Genomic DNA, 17077 nt, shown 5'->3' with positions numbered 1-17077 from the left:
AGTCCCATATCGGGTTCCTTTCTTGGCAGGGAACCTGCTTCTCTCTCTGTCTCTGCCTGCCTCTCTGCCTACTTGTGATCTCTCTCTCTCTGACAAATAAATAAAATCTTTAAAAAAAAAAAGAAAGAAAGGAGAATTACCAGTTTACATTAGAGATATTGATAAGCTGTGTTCCTTTGTAGTATTAAGCTTAAGAAAATTATTTCTGTTAAGTGATTAAATGGTATATGATCTGATTTTCCATATCTTTAGAACTAAGTTGTTTGATTTTTTTTTTTTTTTTAAGATTTTATTCATTTGTCAGAGAGAAAGAGAAGGAGAGAGCACACAAGCAGGGGGAGTGGCAGGTAGAGGGCCCTGGGATCATGACCTGAGCCAATTTGACTGACCGAGCCACCCAGTTCAGATTGATTTTGTGACACTGTTTTACCGTTTCTGCAGAATTTTATATAGTAAAATAAGGTTTAACATTTAGCTTCATGACATCCCATTAGATAATTAAATTCCTCACATAGCTCATAGCCACATTTTTTTTATTTATTTTTATTTTTTTTTTAAAGATTTTATTTATCCATTTGACAGAGAGAGATCACAAGTAGACGGAGAGGCAGGCAGAGAGAAAGAGAGAGAGGGAAGCAGGCACCCCGCTGAGCAGAGAGCCCGACGCGGGACTCGATCCCAGGACCCTGAGATCATGACCCGAGCCGAAGGCAGCGGCTTAATCCACTGAGCCACCCAGGCGCCCCTCATAGCCACATTTTAAGGATCACAATTACTTCTGTGGATTGTTGCTTTGAGGTGTAATATGTGTACGAATTCTTATTTGAGATTAAGGATATCTTTAATCTTGGAGGAATTCTTTAAACAAATAGGCAGGTAGTATTTCAAATAGTGCCTAGATCCACTGGAACAAAATTTGTATTTCAGAAATGTGAGTCAAGAATGGAATGTAGAGGGTGCCTGGGTGGCTCAGTTGGTTGAGCGACTGCCTTTGGCTCAGGTCATGATCCCGGACTTCAGGGATCGAGTCCCGCATCGGGCTCCCAGCTCCTTGGGGAGTCTGCTTCTCCCTCTGACCTTCTCCTCTCTCATGCTCTCTCTCACTCACTCTCTCTCAAATAAATAAATAAAATCTTTAAAAAAAAAAAAAAAAGAATGGAATGTAGAATGGTAATATTCATTGTATCCCGAGGAAAGATAATAGATATTATTCCAAGTTGAAGGGAAAGGATTTGTGGTCAAATTAATCTGGAATATCTTGGTTTAAGCAAATGCAGGCTTTACTAAAGATTTCTCAGAGAAAGACAAACCAAGAAACAGACTCTTAGCTATAGAGAACAAACTGATAGTTGCCAGAGGGGAGGTTGGTGAAGGGATGGGTGAAATAAGTGGTGGGGATTGAGGAGTGCCCTTGTGATGAGCACTGAGTAATGTATGGAATGGTTGAATCACGACATTGTATATCTGAAACTAAGATAATACTGTATGTTAACTATATTGGAATTTTTAAAAAAGGTTCTCAGCGCCTTTAATATTGAAATATTTTATATTAATCAGATTAATCTTTAAGAACTTTAAGTATCTGGTCAGTCATTGATCCTATTTTGTATTGCGTAATCTTTTCTTCCCTTCACAAAACAATATGCAGATTCCATGTCAGATACCACATAATTAATGAGAAGAGAGAAAATTGTCTCTTCTTTTCAAGACTTATACTTGAAGAGTAATTACATACAGGAAATCTTAGTTCTGGTTCCTTGGATTTTGTCAGAACTGATGAGAAAGTAAGGTAGAAAGAATGCTATGAGAGGAGGAACTAATGCAACAGACTAAAGTAGATTAACAATTTTGTCTTTTCTCTGAAGTGATTCTTGAACTGAGGTTTTGCAAGATACATACTTACTTGTATTAGATTGTTGCAGAATAAGTGAGATAATAATGTGCCGGATTGAAGTCTTAAAATTATTTCTCTGTGGGTTTTGGGGTGTTAAGAAACCGCACTACCATAATATCCTCCGGTTATTGGGAGGGCTCTGCAATTTTAAATTATTGTCACCTGTGATTCTAGTTGTAATCTGGTACAATCTTTTCTTTCACAATTGCCTAAAAATTTGAGACATAGTTACTCATTCCTACTTGCTTGTCAACCCTGTCTCCATAAATGACTTCTAATTTCCTTGTATAATATAATCTCTGGTTTGGGGGCGCCTGGGTGGCTCAGTGGGTTAAAGCCTCTGCCTTCGGCTCAGGTCATGATCCCAGGGTCCTGGGATCGAGCCCCGCATCGGGCTCTCTGCTCACCAGGGAGCCTGCTTCCCTTCCTCTCTCTGCCTGCCTGCCTCTCTGCCTATTTGTGATCTCTGTCTGTCAAATAAATAAATAAAATCTTTAAAAAATATATATATATATAATCTCTGGTTTGGAAGATTTGACTCCAGAGAGTTACAATTTATATCAGAGCATGTGCTGCATAATTTTTCAAGTTTAACCTGTTAAACTTCATTCTGCCTAAATGTCTGTATTTCAGATGGATCAGCTATCAGATGAAGAAATTGACCATGGAGCTGAAGAAGACAGTGATAAGGAAGATCAGGACCTTGACAAAATGTTTGGAGCCTGGCTAGGGGAGCTGGACAAACTCACTCAGGTTAGAAATAGTGCTTGAAAAATTGTTCAAGGATTTCAAGCCATCACTGTGTGCTAAAAATTTACTGTGTAGACATAGGGATATGGATATAGGTTCCATTTTTAAATACTGCTAAAGGGAAAATGTCCAAACCTTTAACAAGTAAATAAATGTTAACTCTAGAACACGAAGTATTATATGGTTATTTAGAGAGTCTCAAAACAAAACAAAAACTTAAGACAGAGGTTCTGTTCCTCTGGAGGGATTATTTAAAATCTCTTTGGTAAACTGAGATTGCTGGCTAAAAAGGTTTAAAACCCAGAATCTAAAAGTCTAAATTTTAGCGACTCTTATTTCATAACTTAATATATGTGAATATTTACTACATTTTACATTTTATGATGTAAGTAATAGCCTCACATGCAGGTATTTTCTATAATTCTAGAATATTGAGAAAATTTCATTTCTGGCTGCATTTTAAAACCATGGCAAAGCTTTTTCATCCTGTTTCACTGGATCTTGTGTTTTTAAAAAAGGTAGAATAGTAGCTCTATGCTATTTCACTGCAGATGGCTTTTCTGCTGGTTTGGTACTTTTATTCTTCCCAGTATTTTAAATTCCTTGCCATATAATGTGAAGAGCCACTCACCAAAAAAGTTGGCTTGTAAACTAATACTGTGACTATTTTGGGGTTGTTTTTTTTTTTTTTAATTGTATAAATCTGTCTTTAGAAACAAAACATATTAACCACTGGGTAATGGTGGCTCTCTGCTAACAAGTTGCTTTTTACACTTAAGATGTTTCCAAAAAATGTTTTATGTACTTTATTAGTGGCTAATAAAGTTTGTTTCATTATTTTTGTTTACTACAAAGTGTCATCTGTGCACCCACTCATATTACACATACCTTGTTAATGGAATTTTCAGCTTTATATTATATCAAGTTTATGTTTTAAGTGGTTAATGAATCTTTTAAAATCGTTTGTAAAGTTTTTGTGTGTTTGCATTTTCTTGCAAGAAGGTTCAGAGCTTTTACCAAATTCTCATGATACTCACCCCACACTCTTTACCCTCCCCCACCCCCCGCACACAAAAAGTTTAAAAACCACCTACTAGGTTACCATTTCTTGGTGCCAAGGAGTATTTCTTTTGTTCTCCCAGCACTGTGGTCACAGCAGGTAATTTTAACAAGTATGTTTATTTGAACTGGTAAATAGACTGAATCTTAGTATGTCCTCAATTATATTCAAGTTATTTAACAGAAAATATTAAACCTACCTATTATTTTTCATTTCTACTGGGAGAAGCATTGGGACTTAAATTGCAGCAGAAGAACAGGGTTTGAGGTTGAAGAATTTCCTATTTTGTGAAACATTGAAATAAGGCAGTGAATGATTGTGGATCCTCTTCATAGGATAGCTTTGAAAACTGGTTGGACACTGAATGGATTCCTTTTATCTTGAGACAGATGAATAAAGAAGGCACAAATATAATTTAATTCCATGATTCTACAGACTGTCTAGCATTCTTTTTTATTTGAAATCTATTCAATAATGATAAATAGAAGTTAAAGTTTTAAAAGGCTGTTCTTAGTATTTGCAAATTTATTTATTTATTTATTTATTTATTTGTTTTTTAAAGATTTTATTTATTTCACAGAGAGAGAGAGATCACAAGTAGGCAGAGAGGCAGGCAGAGAGAGAGAGAGAGAGAGGAGGAAGCAGGTTCTCCGTTGAGCAGAGAGCCCGATGTGGGACCCGATCCCAGGACCCTGAGATCATGACCTGAGCCGAAGGCAGAGGCTCAACCCACTGAGCCACCCAGGCGCCCCGCAAATTTATTTAAATATACGCTAACTGCTGACCTTTTTCCTGCATTTCTCTGTTATAAGCAGCTTATATTCTTTATTACAGAGAGGAAGAGGAAAAGTGTCATTTAAAAAGGTGGCGAGATAACTTACAAGATACTCTCTCCTGAAGTACAGTATAATTCTAGACTTACCATAGGCAGTATCATAGCTGGGTTACAGTTTGTGCTCATCTTAATAGAGCTTGAGAAGAACAAGGATATTCCATCATTGTCTGAAGTTGTAGCCACTCTCTGTTAAGATCTTGGGTCTTGGGACTTCCAGGGAAGACAGGAGAGTAGGAAGATTCTTACCTCACATTGTATCTCATGAATACAACTAGATAACCTAAACCTCAGTATAATGACCCAGAAAATGACCTAAAGACTAGAAGAACAAACTTTCCACAGCTAAATGTCGAGAAGGAAGAAGGGCAAAGACATGAGGGAAGGGGGTCTTGGGCATACAGAGGAGAGAGGAACAGACTCGGACAAGGGAGCCGGCATGGGGAAGATGTGTCCCCCTAACATTTGGCTTTGAAAACTAGCTGGACCAAATTTTCCTTATCTTCTTAGAATCAGTGAGACTCAATACTTGGAACTTTAAAAATCAGTGGGGTTGGAACTGGACACAGTCACAGCAAGAGAGCTAAATAAAACAGAGGTAATAGTATGCCCAATAGACAATTTAAAGTAATGGTCATAGAGATACTCAGTGGACTTAAGAAAAGAATGGAGGATCTCAGTGAGACCCTCAACAAAGAGGTAGAAAAATAAAAACCAATCAGAGATAAAGAATCCAATAACTGAAATTTAAGATACAGTAGATGGAATAAATAGTAGAACTAGAAGCAGTACAACAGATCGGTGACATGGAGGACAGAATAATGGAAATCAATCAAGCTGAATAGAGACAAAAATAATAAAAAATGAAAATAGACTTTGGGAACTCAGTGACACCATCAGATGTAATAACATTTGCATTTTAGGGATCCCAGAAGAAGAGTGAGAAAGGGGAAGAAAACTTACTTGAAGAAATAGTAGCTGAAAAACTTCTCAAATCTAGGGAAGGAAATAAGAATCCAGATCCAGAGGCACAAAATGCCCCCAACAAAATCAATCCAGGGAGGTCCACGCCAAGATGCATAGTACTTAAAATGGCCCAAAGTAGTGATAAAGACAATTTTAAAAGCAGCAAGAGAAAAGAGTTGCAAGCAAGGGAAACCCCATAAGGCTATCAGCTGATTTTTCAGTGGAAACTTCGTAGGCCAGAAGGGAATAGCTTGATATGTTCAGAGTGCTGAAAGGAAAAAAAACGTGCAACTAAGAATATTCTGTCCAGCAAGGCTGTTGTTTAGAATAAGAGAGAGTTGCCCAGACAAACGAAATTTAAAGGAATTCATGACCATTAAGCAGGTCTATGAGAAAAACTAAAGGGGACCCTTTGAGTGGAAAACCATAAATAGGAATAAGGAAAGTAGGAAGCACAAAAGCAGTAAAATAAGTATATTTCTAAAAATCAGTCAAGGGACTCACAAAATAAAAGGATGTAAAGTATGATACCATATACCTAAATTGTGAGGGGCAGAGGAGTAAAGAATGGGTTTAAATGGCAGAGGAGTAAAGAATGGGTTTAAACTTAAGTGACCATCAACTTATTATAGACTATTATATGCAGATGTTATATACAAACCTAATACACAAATTAAAAACCAGTAATAGGCAAAGAATAAAGAGAAAAGGATCTGGGACACCTCGGTGGCTCAATTGATTCAGCATTGGCCATCAGCTCAGGTCATGATCCCAGGGTCCTCGGATCAAGCTCCGCATCAGGTTACCTCTCCCTCTACCTACAGCTCCCCTACTTGTGTTCTCTCTCTCCTCTCTGTCAAATAAATAAGTAAAATCTTTAAAAAAAAAAAAAAGAGAGAGAGAGAGAGAAAGGGATCCAAGTAATCATTAAAGAAAGCCAAAAACAAACAAATCACCGAAAAACTGACTCCAAACTATATAAAACAAATTGATGGTTAACAGAGGGGAGGGGGAATGGTATAATGAGCACTAAGTAACATATAGAATTGTGGAATCACTGTCTTGTACACCTGAAACTAATATAGTAGTGTAGGTTAACTAGAATTAAGATGAAAAAAATTTTTAATAAAAATAAATATGTAAATACAAAGGAAAAACTGATCTTGGACCTCACTCATTTTGAATTCAGAATTGTGCCTTATCTTCAGGGTACTTCATGCCAAGAATGAGACTGACCAAAATCAAATCCCCTTGAGGAAAAAGATAACAGAATTCTCTGCATTGGGGCGCCTGGGTGGCTCAGTGGGTTAAAGCCTCTGCCTTCAGCTCAGGTCATGATCCTGGGGTCCTGGGATCGAGCCCCACATCGGGCTTTCTGCTTAGCGGGGAGCCTGCTTCCCCTTCTCTCTCTCTCTCTGCCTGCCTCTCTGACTACTTGTGATCTCTGTCAAATAAATAAATAAAATCTTTAAAAAAAAAATAATTCTCTGCATTGTTCCTTTCTATTTTGTATCTTACCATGCCTATATTCATATATTTAGCTTATAGTGAATTTATGTAAAATGAGCTCAGTCAGTATACTTGATGTATTTGGAAAGATGTTCATTCCAAACTAGGATGGTCTTAAATGCCTTAAGTAAGCATTTATCTAAAAATTGAAGCAACTATAACCAAAATAACATGAAAAACAATTTGACTTGTCCTTAAAACTAGAATCTAAACTTTGGTTTTAACTATTATATGACAGTTCACCTAATCAAATAACAAGCTTTATTTCTCTTTTTTATAATTGAAACCTGAAAATAATATGACTTATTAAACTTTCTTTAGAGTTTGGATTCTGATAAGCCCATGGAACCCGTAAAAAGATCTCCTCTTCGTCAGGAAACAAATATGGCCAATTTTTCTTATCGATTCTCCATATACAACTTGAATGGTAAGATGTAACTGGAAATAAAATGTAAAATAGTATATTAAACTATATGATGCAGAAGCAACGCAGCTACAGTTCCAAGTAGCTCAATATAAAAACTACATGCATAACTTGAGTGAATTCTTACATTTCTAGGTTTGTGCATTTTTTACTAATTCAAATGATCACAGAAAAATACCAAACTGGAACATAACTGAAATAGTTTTCTAGTTACTAATAACTGTCAAAGTACATACTCAAGTGGTACCCCGTGACAAACTTAACTTTCACTGTTGTATTTTCATTGGAATAAAGTCCAGTGAAATTACTTGTTAGTAAGTTTTAAATCGGCCCCTCTGGCCTTTATTTAATGTATTCTGCCTAATTAACTTTCTACTATTTGGGATTGACATAAAAATCTGTAATTTTTTAGGCTTTACATTTTTCTCTCTAAGCTCCCAGCTCTTTAAGTGTTGACAGCTCTACCAGGGCACTGATCATATTAACAACAGAAAGCCTATGATAAAAAGTTGCATGGGGGGGGATGTGGCTAAAACCCCACAGGACAGTATATGATCTTTGCATTATTTTTAATCTTTCAACTCATAATGTTATCCACTGATTACTACAAATCTTAAAAGATGGACTATTTGCTTTTAAAAATTTCTCTGTTGAATTTAAAACAAAAAACTTCTTAGAAAAAGTGTATTCGATAGGCTTTAGGCCCAGTAAGATAAATTTTCTTGCTTCTGCCCTTGCATTCATTGACAGATTTATAAGAGAATGTATGAATTCTGATTCAGTGTATTCTGGAAACATCATGTACGTATTGTTCATTGCAGAAGCTCTGAATCAGGGAGAAACTGTGGATCTGGATGCCCTGATGGCCGATCTTTGCTCCATAGAGCAGGAGCTCAGCAGTATTGGTGCAGGAAATAGTAAGCGTCAAATCACAGAAACAAAAGCCACTCAGAAGCTACCTGCTAGCCGACATACATCAAAACACGGCACTTTGAAAGGATTGTCTTCTTCATCTAACAGGATAACGAAACCATCACATGCCAACTACTCCCTGGATGACATCACTGCACAGTTAGAACAGGCTTCCTTGAGCATGGATGAGGCTGCTCGGCAGTCTGTACTAGAAGATACGAAGCCCTCAGTGACTAATCAGCACAGAAGAACAGCGTCAGCAGGCACAGTGAGCGATGCCGAAGTGCGCTCCATTAGCAACTCCTCTCGCTCCAGCATCACCTCCGCGACCTCTAGCATGGACTCTTTGGATATTGATAAAGTAACACGCCCTCAAGAACTGAATTTGACACATCAGGGGCAGCCAGTTACCGAGGTAGGTAGATGAAACTTTTTTCCCTGCTATTTTAGTACTTTAAAAAGGAAGGAATGGTATTTTTAATTAACTTATTTTTTCTACATTGAAAATTTGTCAGGATCCTTCTAAACTAAGTTGTAAAGTCACTGCAGAAGGAATATATCACCAGATACAGCAATGTCAATGATTAAGAGAGTTTCTTCATTTTATTCTTAGGCTATTTGAAGCCCTTGAATTAATATCAGTTGTTTCATATGATTAAAAACTTGAAATGTGGTTTATACTTGATAACATTTTGCAAAGCTGTTGTAATTGTTATAATAGTAACTCCTGTTTAGTGTACGTTTATTATAAAACAACTTGAGAAAAAAATGCCTACCACCGCTATCGTCCTCCAGGATTCTATTTTATTATCGAAGATTCAGGGTACTGTAGTGGAAAGAGCCACTGGGCTTGGAATCAGAAAACTGGGTTCCAGGTGTTCCCTTTGCCACTCACTACCCACCGGGCCTTAAATGAGTGATTCAGCCTCTGCAAACATCAATTTCTCATAAGTAAAATGGGTCTAATAGTACGTGGTCTAATCCTCATACGGTAGTTCAGGTTATCAAAAGTGATAATATATTATGTGAACAGGTTTTTAAAGGACAGAGTTCTTCTGGATGTGATGGGGTGAGGGCAAAGAAATGAATTTGTGTTAAAATAACTTTAGCAAAAGCTGAGTTTGGTGTAGGTAGATTCTTTATCGAATATTTTTGTCAAGAAGGTGGCAATATTGTTACAGGGTAGCAGCAAGAAAGAAGATCAATGTGGGTCAAATAAAGCCAGCCTTCCGTTCAGTTTATGTTTACAGTCCTGTCTACCACAGGGTAAAGTAATCTATTTATGAATGATCAATACTAAGGTAAAATCTTGTAAAACACAGTTTAAAGAATTACAGAGAAATGTAAAATTTACACCTATTACTCAACATTATTAATTTTCCCCCCCATGGATTTAATTTCACTAGATTAATTTCCACCAGTTAGTAACTCTGCACCCATTAATGTACTCAGTTTATTCTGGGTGCTGTGAAACATAAAAGAAGCATGAATCATGGTGGTTTGAAGATAAATATGAGTTTAACTGTGAAGAAAAAGAGTATATCAATCTAAAAAATAAATTTTCACTTAATATGAAGGTCATCTAAGTGGTATATATTCTGTAGAGAACTTAAAAATTTTTTTCTCTCATGATACCTAAGGATTATATTTAACACCAGCTATATAGTATTTGTCATTTAGGTCTTTCAGATTCACTTGTTGGGATATGAGCAATATTTTTTTAGGGGCGTGCTTTCTTGGTTATTCTTTGTTTCGTATGTTGATATTCCTTCTTTCTTTTTTTTTTTTTTTTTAAAGATTTTATTTATTTATTTGACAGAGATCACAGGTAGGCAGAGAGGCAGGCAGAGAGAGGAAGTGAAGCAGGCTCCCTGCTGATCAAAGAGCCTGATGCGGGGCTCGATCCCAGGACCCTGGAATCATGACCTGAGCCGAAGGCAGAGGCTTTAACCCACAGAGCCACCCAGCCGCCCCAATATTCCTTCTTTCTAATGAGATTATTTTGAGTTGGGTCAAGACGCATGAGGTCAGGTGTCCTTTCCCAGCAGACTCTTCAGTTGTGACCTAGTGGTATTCATGGACAAAGATACCAGTGTTATAATGTTTAAAATAAAGTTCGGTGAGTAAACCAGGAATAAAGCAGGAAAGGAGGTGAAATCTTCTCTATCCGTCCTATTCTTTTGTCTTGTTTGGATGAGTAGAAAAGTGGGTTAGCAAACCTGAAGCTTGCTTTAGTGTACTTTTTAATGGATCTGGTCTGTTCTTCAAATCAAGAAAACCAGTTGAGGCTTACTAGATTCCAAACCCATGTATCCAGTTGTCCCTACACTCGAATATAATCTCTAAGAAATATTTTAATTACTTTTGCATGTGTGGAGTTTAAAGAGTCAAAATAGTTCTCTGAGACTTGTTACAGAAAACTTTGCTCTACCATGCCATATCCTCTCAGAGGTCAGAACTTTCTACTCTTAGCTGATTCTCAGGGTTTTTAACTCTGTGTCATTAAACTGTATTTATATTGGTATTTCTTGATATTTTTCAGTTGTATGTGTTATCTACTGATTTCTCACTCTGGAAGATTAGGGTATAGACACCTCTTCTTTAGACAGTTCCTCTCCCTTCTCCCCTTATGCTCTCCTGGCCTCCCAATATATTTTGGTTGGTTTACTGTTCAGTTTTTATATTATCATTACTATGTACATGCATGCAGTTTGGTGCTAAACTATATGTTTTTATTATATTTCCTTTCTGCGACATTACATTTTACTTACCTGGAATTAATAATTGTCTTGAGATTTTAAAATGTATAGGTTTTTGGTATGTTTATCACTGTTTCGATTCCAAACTTTCCCCAGTTGATTAAGTCTCTTAGTTCAAACAATATTAGTGTCTGTTAATATCATCTTAAAATTCTTTGCTGTCTTTCATATTCTTTGCTCTAGAATCATTCTTAGGTCTTTTCTCTCAGGTGTGTGAGCTTCTCCAGAGAATACGATTCCTCCATCCTCCTGCATATGTCAGGGCATATGTCAGCTGTGCTTTCACAGCCCATTGGGGAAAGAAGGCTTGCAGTGTAAGGTGGTCCTCAGTGTTCAGTATGTGAACTTCCATCTAATCCTTTTAGGTCAGGATTTCTCAACATTGACTACTAACATTTTGGGCTAGATAATTCTTTGTTGTGGGAGCTATCTTGTGCCTCGTAAGACGTTAGAAGCATCATTGGCATCTCTCTTGTCCACTAGTTGCCAGTAGTGTACACACCTCCTTCAGTTGTGACAACTAGAAATGTCTCTAGACATTGCTACGTGTTCCCTATATGGCAAAAGTCCCCTGAGAATCACTGCTTTAAGTAGAAAAGATTATTAGCAAGTCTGAACCCGTTTTCTTCATGGAAAATGATCTTGGGTGTTTTCCTTCTCCTGGCATTTATTTTTATTTTATTTTTTTTTACTATAGACTTGACTAATATAGACGGTTTCCAGGTAATATTGTATACTATAAACTAACTCCTGATTAGTGAGTGCATATGGACCAGGAAGACTGTGAGTGAACTTAAAAGAAGCCTATGAAAAGACACAGACCTTTGTTTCCTGGTGTGAAATTTTTCAGTTTTGTAAGTGAACATAAATACATCCCTTGAGGGTTCCTGGAACCTGCACTCATTGGCTGTTAAAATATACTGCTGGTTCCTGTGGAGTATGAAGTTTCCCAAAGCCAAGGTGGTTTCTGTACTTACCGCCATGATTTTTGTGCCTTAGAATGGTGGGCCCAGAAAAGGCTTCTGGTGGCCTGTATAGATTCTTTTTAAAGATACCATGTCTCGTGCTAGCATGCTTTATCTTTCTGTGGAACTAAGCGAACTTGGTGCCAAGCTATGGCCTTTTGGGTCCTGTGAGTGACTCTCAGTCTGAACCTGAGACCCCTGTTGGTCTGCGAGTAAAGGAAGCAATCTGTGAGTGAACTGCTTGCTTAAGTATGCTTTCAACCAGTCCTTCTGCTTTTTCCCACCACCACTTCTATTGAGATGCCCTTCTGCTTTTCTCTAGTGTTGGCTTAACATTCAGCTTTCCTTGGGCCTAAGATGGTTACCACTCAGCCATATCTAACATAACCTCCTTTTCCTGCCTGCAGTCTCTTGACTTCGGTGTGCCCCAAGGTACAGTCCTGACTCCTTTTCTGTCTATATCCACTCTTTTTGTGAGCTTAAGCACTGACAACTCCCACATTTTAATACCCTATTTCATTTCTCTAAGACACACCTTTTCCCCACATTTTAATGCCCCTAAAACAATGGTTCTCAACTAGGAGCTATTTTGTCCCCCAGGGGACATTCAGCAGTATCTGAAAACATTCTTGGTTGTCACTGATAGAAGGACGCTACTGACATCTAGTGGCTGGAGGCTAAGGGTGCTGCTGAAAGCCTACGATGCGCAGGGTAGCCGCCGCGGTGACCGGTTATCCAACCCCGAATTGTGCCAAAGTTGAGAGACCATGTTTTAGAAATAGGTGGCATCTGTCACTGTTAGCAAAGTGGCAGTTCTGTGTGAAGTTTTCTTTTGACAGTTCCTGATAAAGATCAAGAAAGTACCAGCATTAAGTCATCTTAGAGTCGAAGAAATACAGGTATCTTTTGCCAGTGCCTCTCCCCCGAACTCCAGGTTCATACATCCTGTCTCTAATCAGTATCTCTATTTGGATGTCTAATAGGTAGCTCAGATTTAACTGGTCTAAAACCAAAGCCCTGGTTTCTCCCAAACTAACTCCTCCAAAGTCTTCTCCATCTTAGTTAATGGCTCTTCCATCCCTCCCGTCCAGCAGCAGATTCTGTTGCCTTTACCTTCTGAGTATATCCAGAATTTGATCACTTCTCACCACGTTCACTGCCACCAAGCTGACATCATCTTGATGTAAGTTTTTGCAATAGCCTCCCACTTGGGTATCCTATATTTACCTTCTCCTTAATAGTCTACCATCCATACCGAAGCCAGAGCGGTCCTATTAAAAGTTAGTCAGATATTGCCCCTCCTCTTCTCAAACCCGAAGACTTTGTATCCTATTATAAAACTGAAATCCCTGCAGTGGCCTGCAGGTCCTTACGGGATTTGCTTTCCCCTTACCTCTGCCTCTGTTTTCCTTTCTTTCCTCCTCTTCTTACTTGGCCAGTCACACTGCCTCTTAGTTCCTTGCCGGACATCTAGCCAAGTTAGAAAAGTCATTTTGAAGTTGGTAGTGTTCCATTTTGGGACCTGGGTAGTTAAACTGCCCGTCTGAAGATGAACTAATACTGTGGCTTACCTTCTTGTCTTGTTGCTCTCTGAAAGCGAACAGGGATAGGCACAGTACAATTTCACATCAGGAAGAGTAAGTCTTTTTTCCCTGCCTTTCTCTTTTCTGACTTTTGTTGAAATACTGTGTTTTCAGGCACTTCACATATACTGTCTCATTGAAGCCTCCCGTTATCCCTTTGGTAGGGGCATTTATTCCAAAGAAGAGATTTTAAGTAGGTCAGGTAACTGAGAAACCTGTATTTGAATTAAGAAACTACACTTGCCTCCCAGTTTTTATCAGTATCTTAAAAATAAAGTGAAGCTGATTGTTAAAAAATGATTTCCTACGTGTTAAAAATGTTGTAGTATAAAATATTTTCTTTGGATAAGCATAAAAATGTATTACAGAATAATTTCAGTCAGTGTTCTTTTGAAATCCATCAGTGATGTTCATCTACTAAGTTTATAACCCACTGAGCCACCCAGGCACCCCTCATCTACTAAGTTTTTTGTTTTTGTTTTTTAAAGATTTTATTTATTTATTTGACAGACAGAGATCACAGGCAGGCAGAGAGAGGAAGTGAAACAGGCTCCCTGCTGAGCAGAGAGCCTGATGCGGGGTGGGGGGGGGCTCGATCCTAGGACCCTGGGATCATGACCTGAGCCGAAGGCAGAGGCTTTAACCCACAGGCGCCCCTCATCTACTAAGTTTTAAAATTGGAATTCAGTGTGGTTGAAATAAATTCTATTAAGGTCTGTTTGTATCTTAACCAATGTGAAATAAATGTTGCAGCTGATTTCCTGGCATTGTTATGGTACATTTATTCATGTTAACTGATAAAACAATAGTTTTCAGTTAGATAGAAGTTTGCAAATATAAATGGTAATTGAATGTTATAAATTTTACGTAAAATAAAGTTCATTGATAAAAAGTTAATGCTAACACATTCCTTTATTTTCTGATGAGATTTAAACCTTAATAATGCTTCTAAATTTGGAATTTTATACATGAAAATGTACTTCTAAAATGAAAATGCTTTTAAAAGCTATTATTGTAGGGCATAGCAGAGTTGGTTGAGCGTCTGCATTTTGCTCAGGTCATGATCCCAGGGTCCCTCCCTACTCAATAGGGAGCCTGCTTCTCCCTCTCCCTCTCCCACCCCCCCGCTTGTTCTCTCTTGTGCTATTTCTCTCAAATAAATTTTAAAAATCTTAAAAAAAGGTTTTATTGTAGTTTATGGCAGAGTCCAAAGGTTTTGTTGAGTCTTTTTAATACTTGATGATTGTTCCATAAATATTATAGGAAAAAATTCCTTAGTATCTGAGCTACTAAAACTTCTGAATGTTATAATTGTTTCCCTCATATTTATAGTTTTTTCCTAAGTGAAATCTTCCATGGATATACCATTATAACTTGTGATATGCCAACAGCATATCATAGGTTCAGTGCAATAAATTTTTCCAGTTCCTTCACTTTTCAGAACTATTTCAAGAATTAATGTGTGCAGAAATTTTGAGGTAGTGGAAAGAAAACAGCAATTGTGTTTATTGTAGCACTGGGGGTGGAGAGCCCCATCGGCATTTAAGTCCTAAATTATTCTTATCAAGCAACCTTTGGTCTGAAGTATTAGCTGGATGAAAGCACAGGGCTTCCTCAAACTTTTAGTGGCCTACATATCTAAAAAGGTTGGGATTATTAATTGACTTCTCAATTATTGTAGCTACATTATTCTTAAAATTCTAATGGCTGTGTTGCTACATTTCACTGAAATTTATTCACATGTACCCATCTGGTGTTTAATTCCAGATTTCCCTGGCCTAGTGAGGTTAATAAATAGCAAAAAGAACAGGTTTCAGATGAAAGAAGAGGTGAAGATTTAGTGAAAAGCATGGTGAAAGTTTAGTTCTCATACTTTTCAAATACGCTACTCCAGTCGACATTGGCATATACGCCGGGATTCTCGTTTTGTGTATTATCTAGTAATCTGTGTCATTTTTCATCTCTGAAGAAATAAAACATTATCATTATTTGATTTTAGGTCTGTTTTGTCATCATTTTGTGTTGCGGAGGGCTGGTGAAGGGCCTTTTTTGGGAACAAGAATAGAAATGTATTCATCTGTTTTTAAAATGGATGAGTACTATAAAATATAAATAATTTTTATTTTTTTAAAAGATTTTATTTATTTGAGAGAAAGAGAGTGAGAGAGAGAACATGATTAGGGTGAGGGGCAGAGGGAGAAGCAGACTCCCTGCTGAGCAGGGAGCCCGGGTCTCCCAGGATCGTGACCTGAGCTGAAGGCAGATGCTTAACCAACTGAGCCACCCAGACTCCCTAAAAGAAATAATTTTAGAAGGAATTCAGACACATACTGGCTATATAGTGGCTAGTAAAAGGAGAGAAGGAAAAAAAGAGGGAGTAAAATAGAAAAATAATATCCCCTACTATACTGAGTGCTTATTCTGTGTTGGGCATTGTGCTTAACAACGAGCTGAATCTGCACGGTGTCTTGTGGAATAGACACCATTACCTCCATTTTCACAGTGGAAGGAACTGAGGCAGAGAGGGACTAAGTTCCCCAGGATTTGAACCCAGGCAATCTGGTTGTAGAGCTCACACTGCAGGACCATGCTGCTTCATCACAGAATTGAAGAACAAGACAAGGCTAGACTGGCCAGTGCTCTTAGACCCAGACCTAGAGATAGAGCTGTAAGGGCGGAAGGAAAAGGGCAAAGAGATTTATGTTTATGCAGTAACATCCCCATCTTGTGGTGTTTTAGTATATTCCTGCATGTATTGTTAAAATTTAACAACTCTAAACTAGCTCTAATTTAAATGAATCGAGGCTTAAATGAAATTCAGATGACGGCTGGTGGTTTCTCACTTTTGTAATAATAGTAATGTTATTCACTTAATTCTTTTGGCAACTTTTGGAGAAAATGCTGTTATCCCTCTATTTTACCCGTGAGAAAACAGGTTAAACAGTAAGCCTAGAGTCACATTGTCAGTGAACAGCTGGGCTGAAGCTCTAACCTTACTCCAGCCCTAAGGTATGCTCATTTTTAATGTTTGTGAAAAGTGCACACATGTCAGCAAAGGATAAATGTAAATCTGTTTTATTGAAATACTAATGCATGTTCACAGATCTCCACTTCTTTTTTCCCGTTGTAATCTAAGGTGTTAGCTATCAAAAGGAAGTGTTTTATTTTGTTCTTTGGTATAAGACCATTTCTTGATTATGGTTTGGCTCCTATGTGAGATCAGTTTTTTCTATACACCTGCCATCCCCCACCCCCCAACACCAGCATAAGATTCTGACTTGAAAATGGTACTTCTCTAACATGTTACAGATTCAATTCAAGAAAATGGTGATCCATAACTAATTTTGCAGAGACTTTTGGAGTTTTTGAGGGATTTTTGGAGAATTTGATAGCTTGATAACAAAAGTCTTTAGAACTGAATAT

The 17077-nt window shown here is 37.7% G+C and overlaps 1 protein-coding gene across 1 annotated transcript in view; it reads left to right on the top strand.

Annotated features, from left to right (window-relative positions):
- RAPH1 (Ras association (RalGDS/AF-6) and pleckstrin homology domains 1) overlaps positions 1–17077 on the top strand; it is a 92808-nt gene that overhangs the window by 30038 nt on the left and 45693 nt on the right. Inside the window, 3 exon segments of the mRNA XM_047720798.1 lie at positions 2528–2647; positions 7333–7438; positions 8257–8762. Of these exon segments, the coding sequence (XP_047576754.1) occupies positions 2528–2647; positions 7333–7438; positions 8257–8762 (732 nt within the window).

The sequence above is a fragment of the Lutra lutra genome, chromosome 3 (assembly GCF_902655055.1).
Source record: "Lutra lutra chromosome 3, mLutLut1.2, whole genome shotgun sequence".
Taxonomy (NCBI): Eukaryota; Metazoa; Chordata; class Mammalia; order Carnivora; family Mustelidae; genus Lutra; species Lutra lutra.
This window is presented reverse-complemented; position numbering and strand designations above follow the sequence as displayed.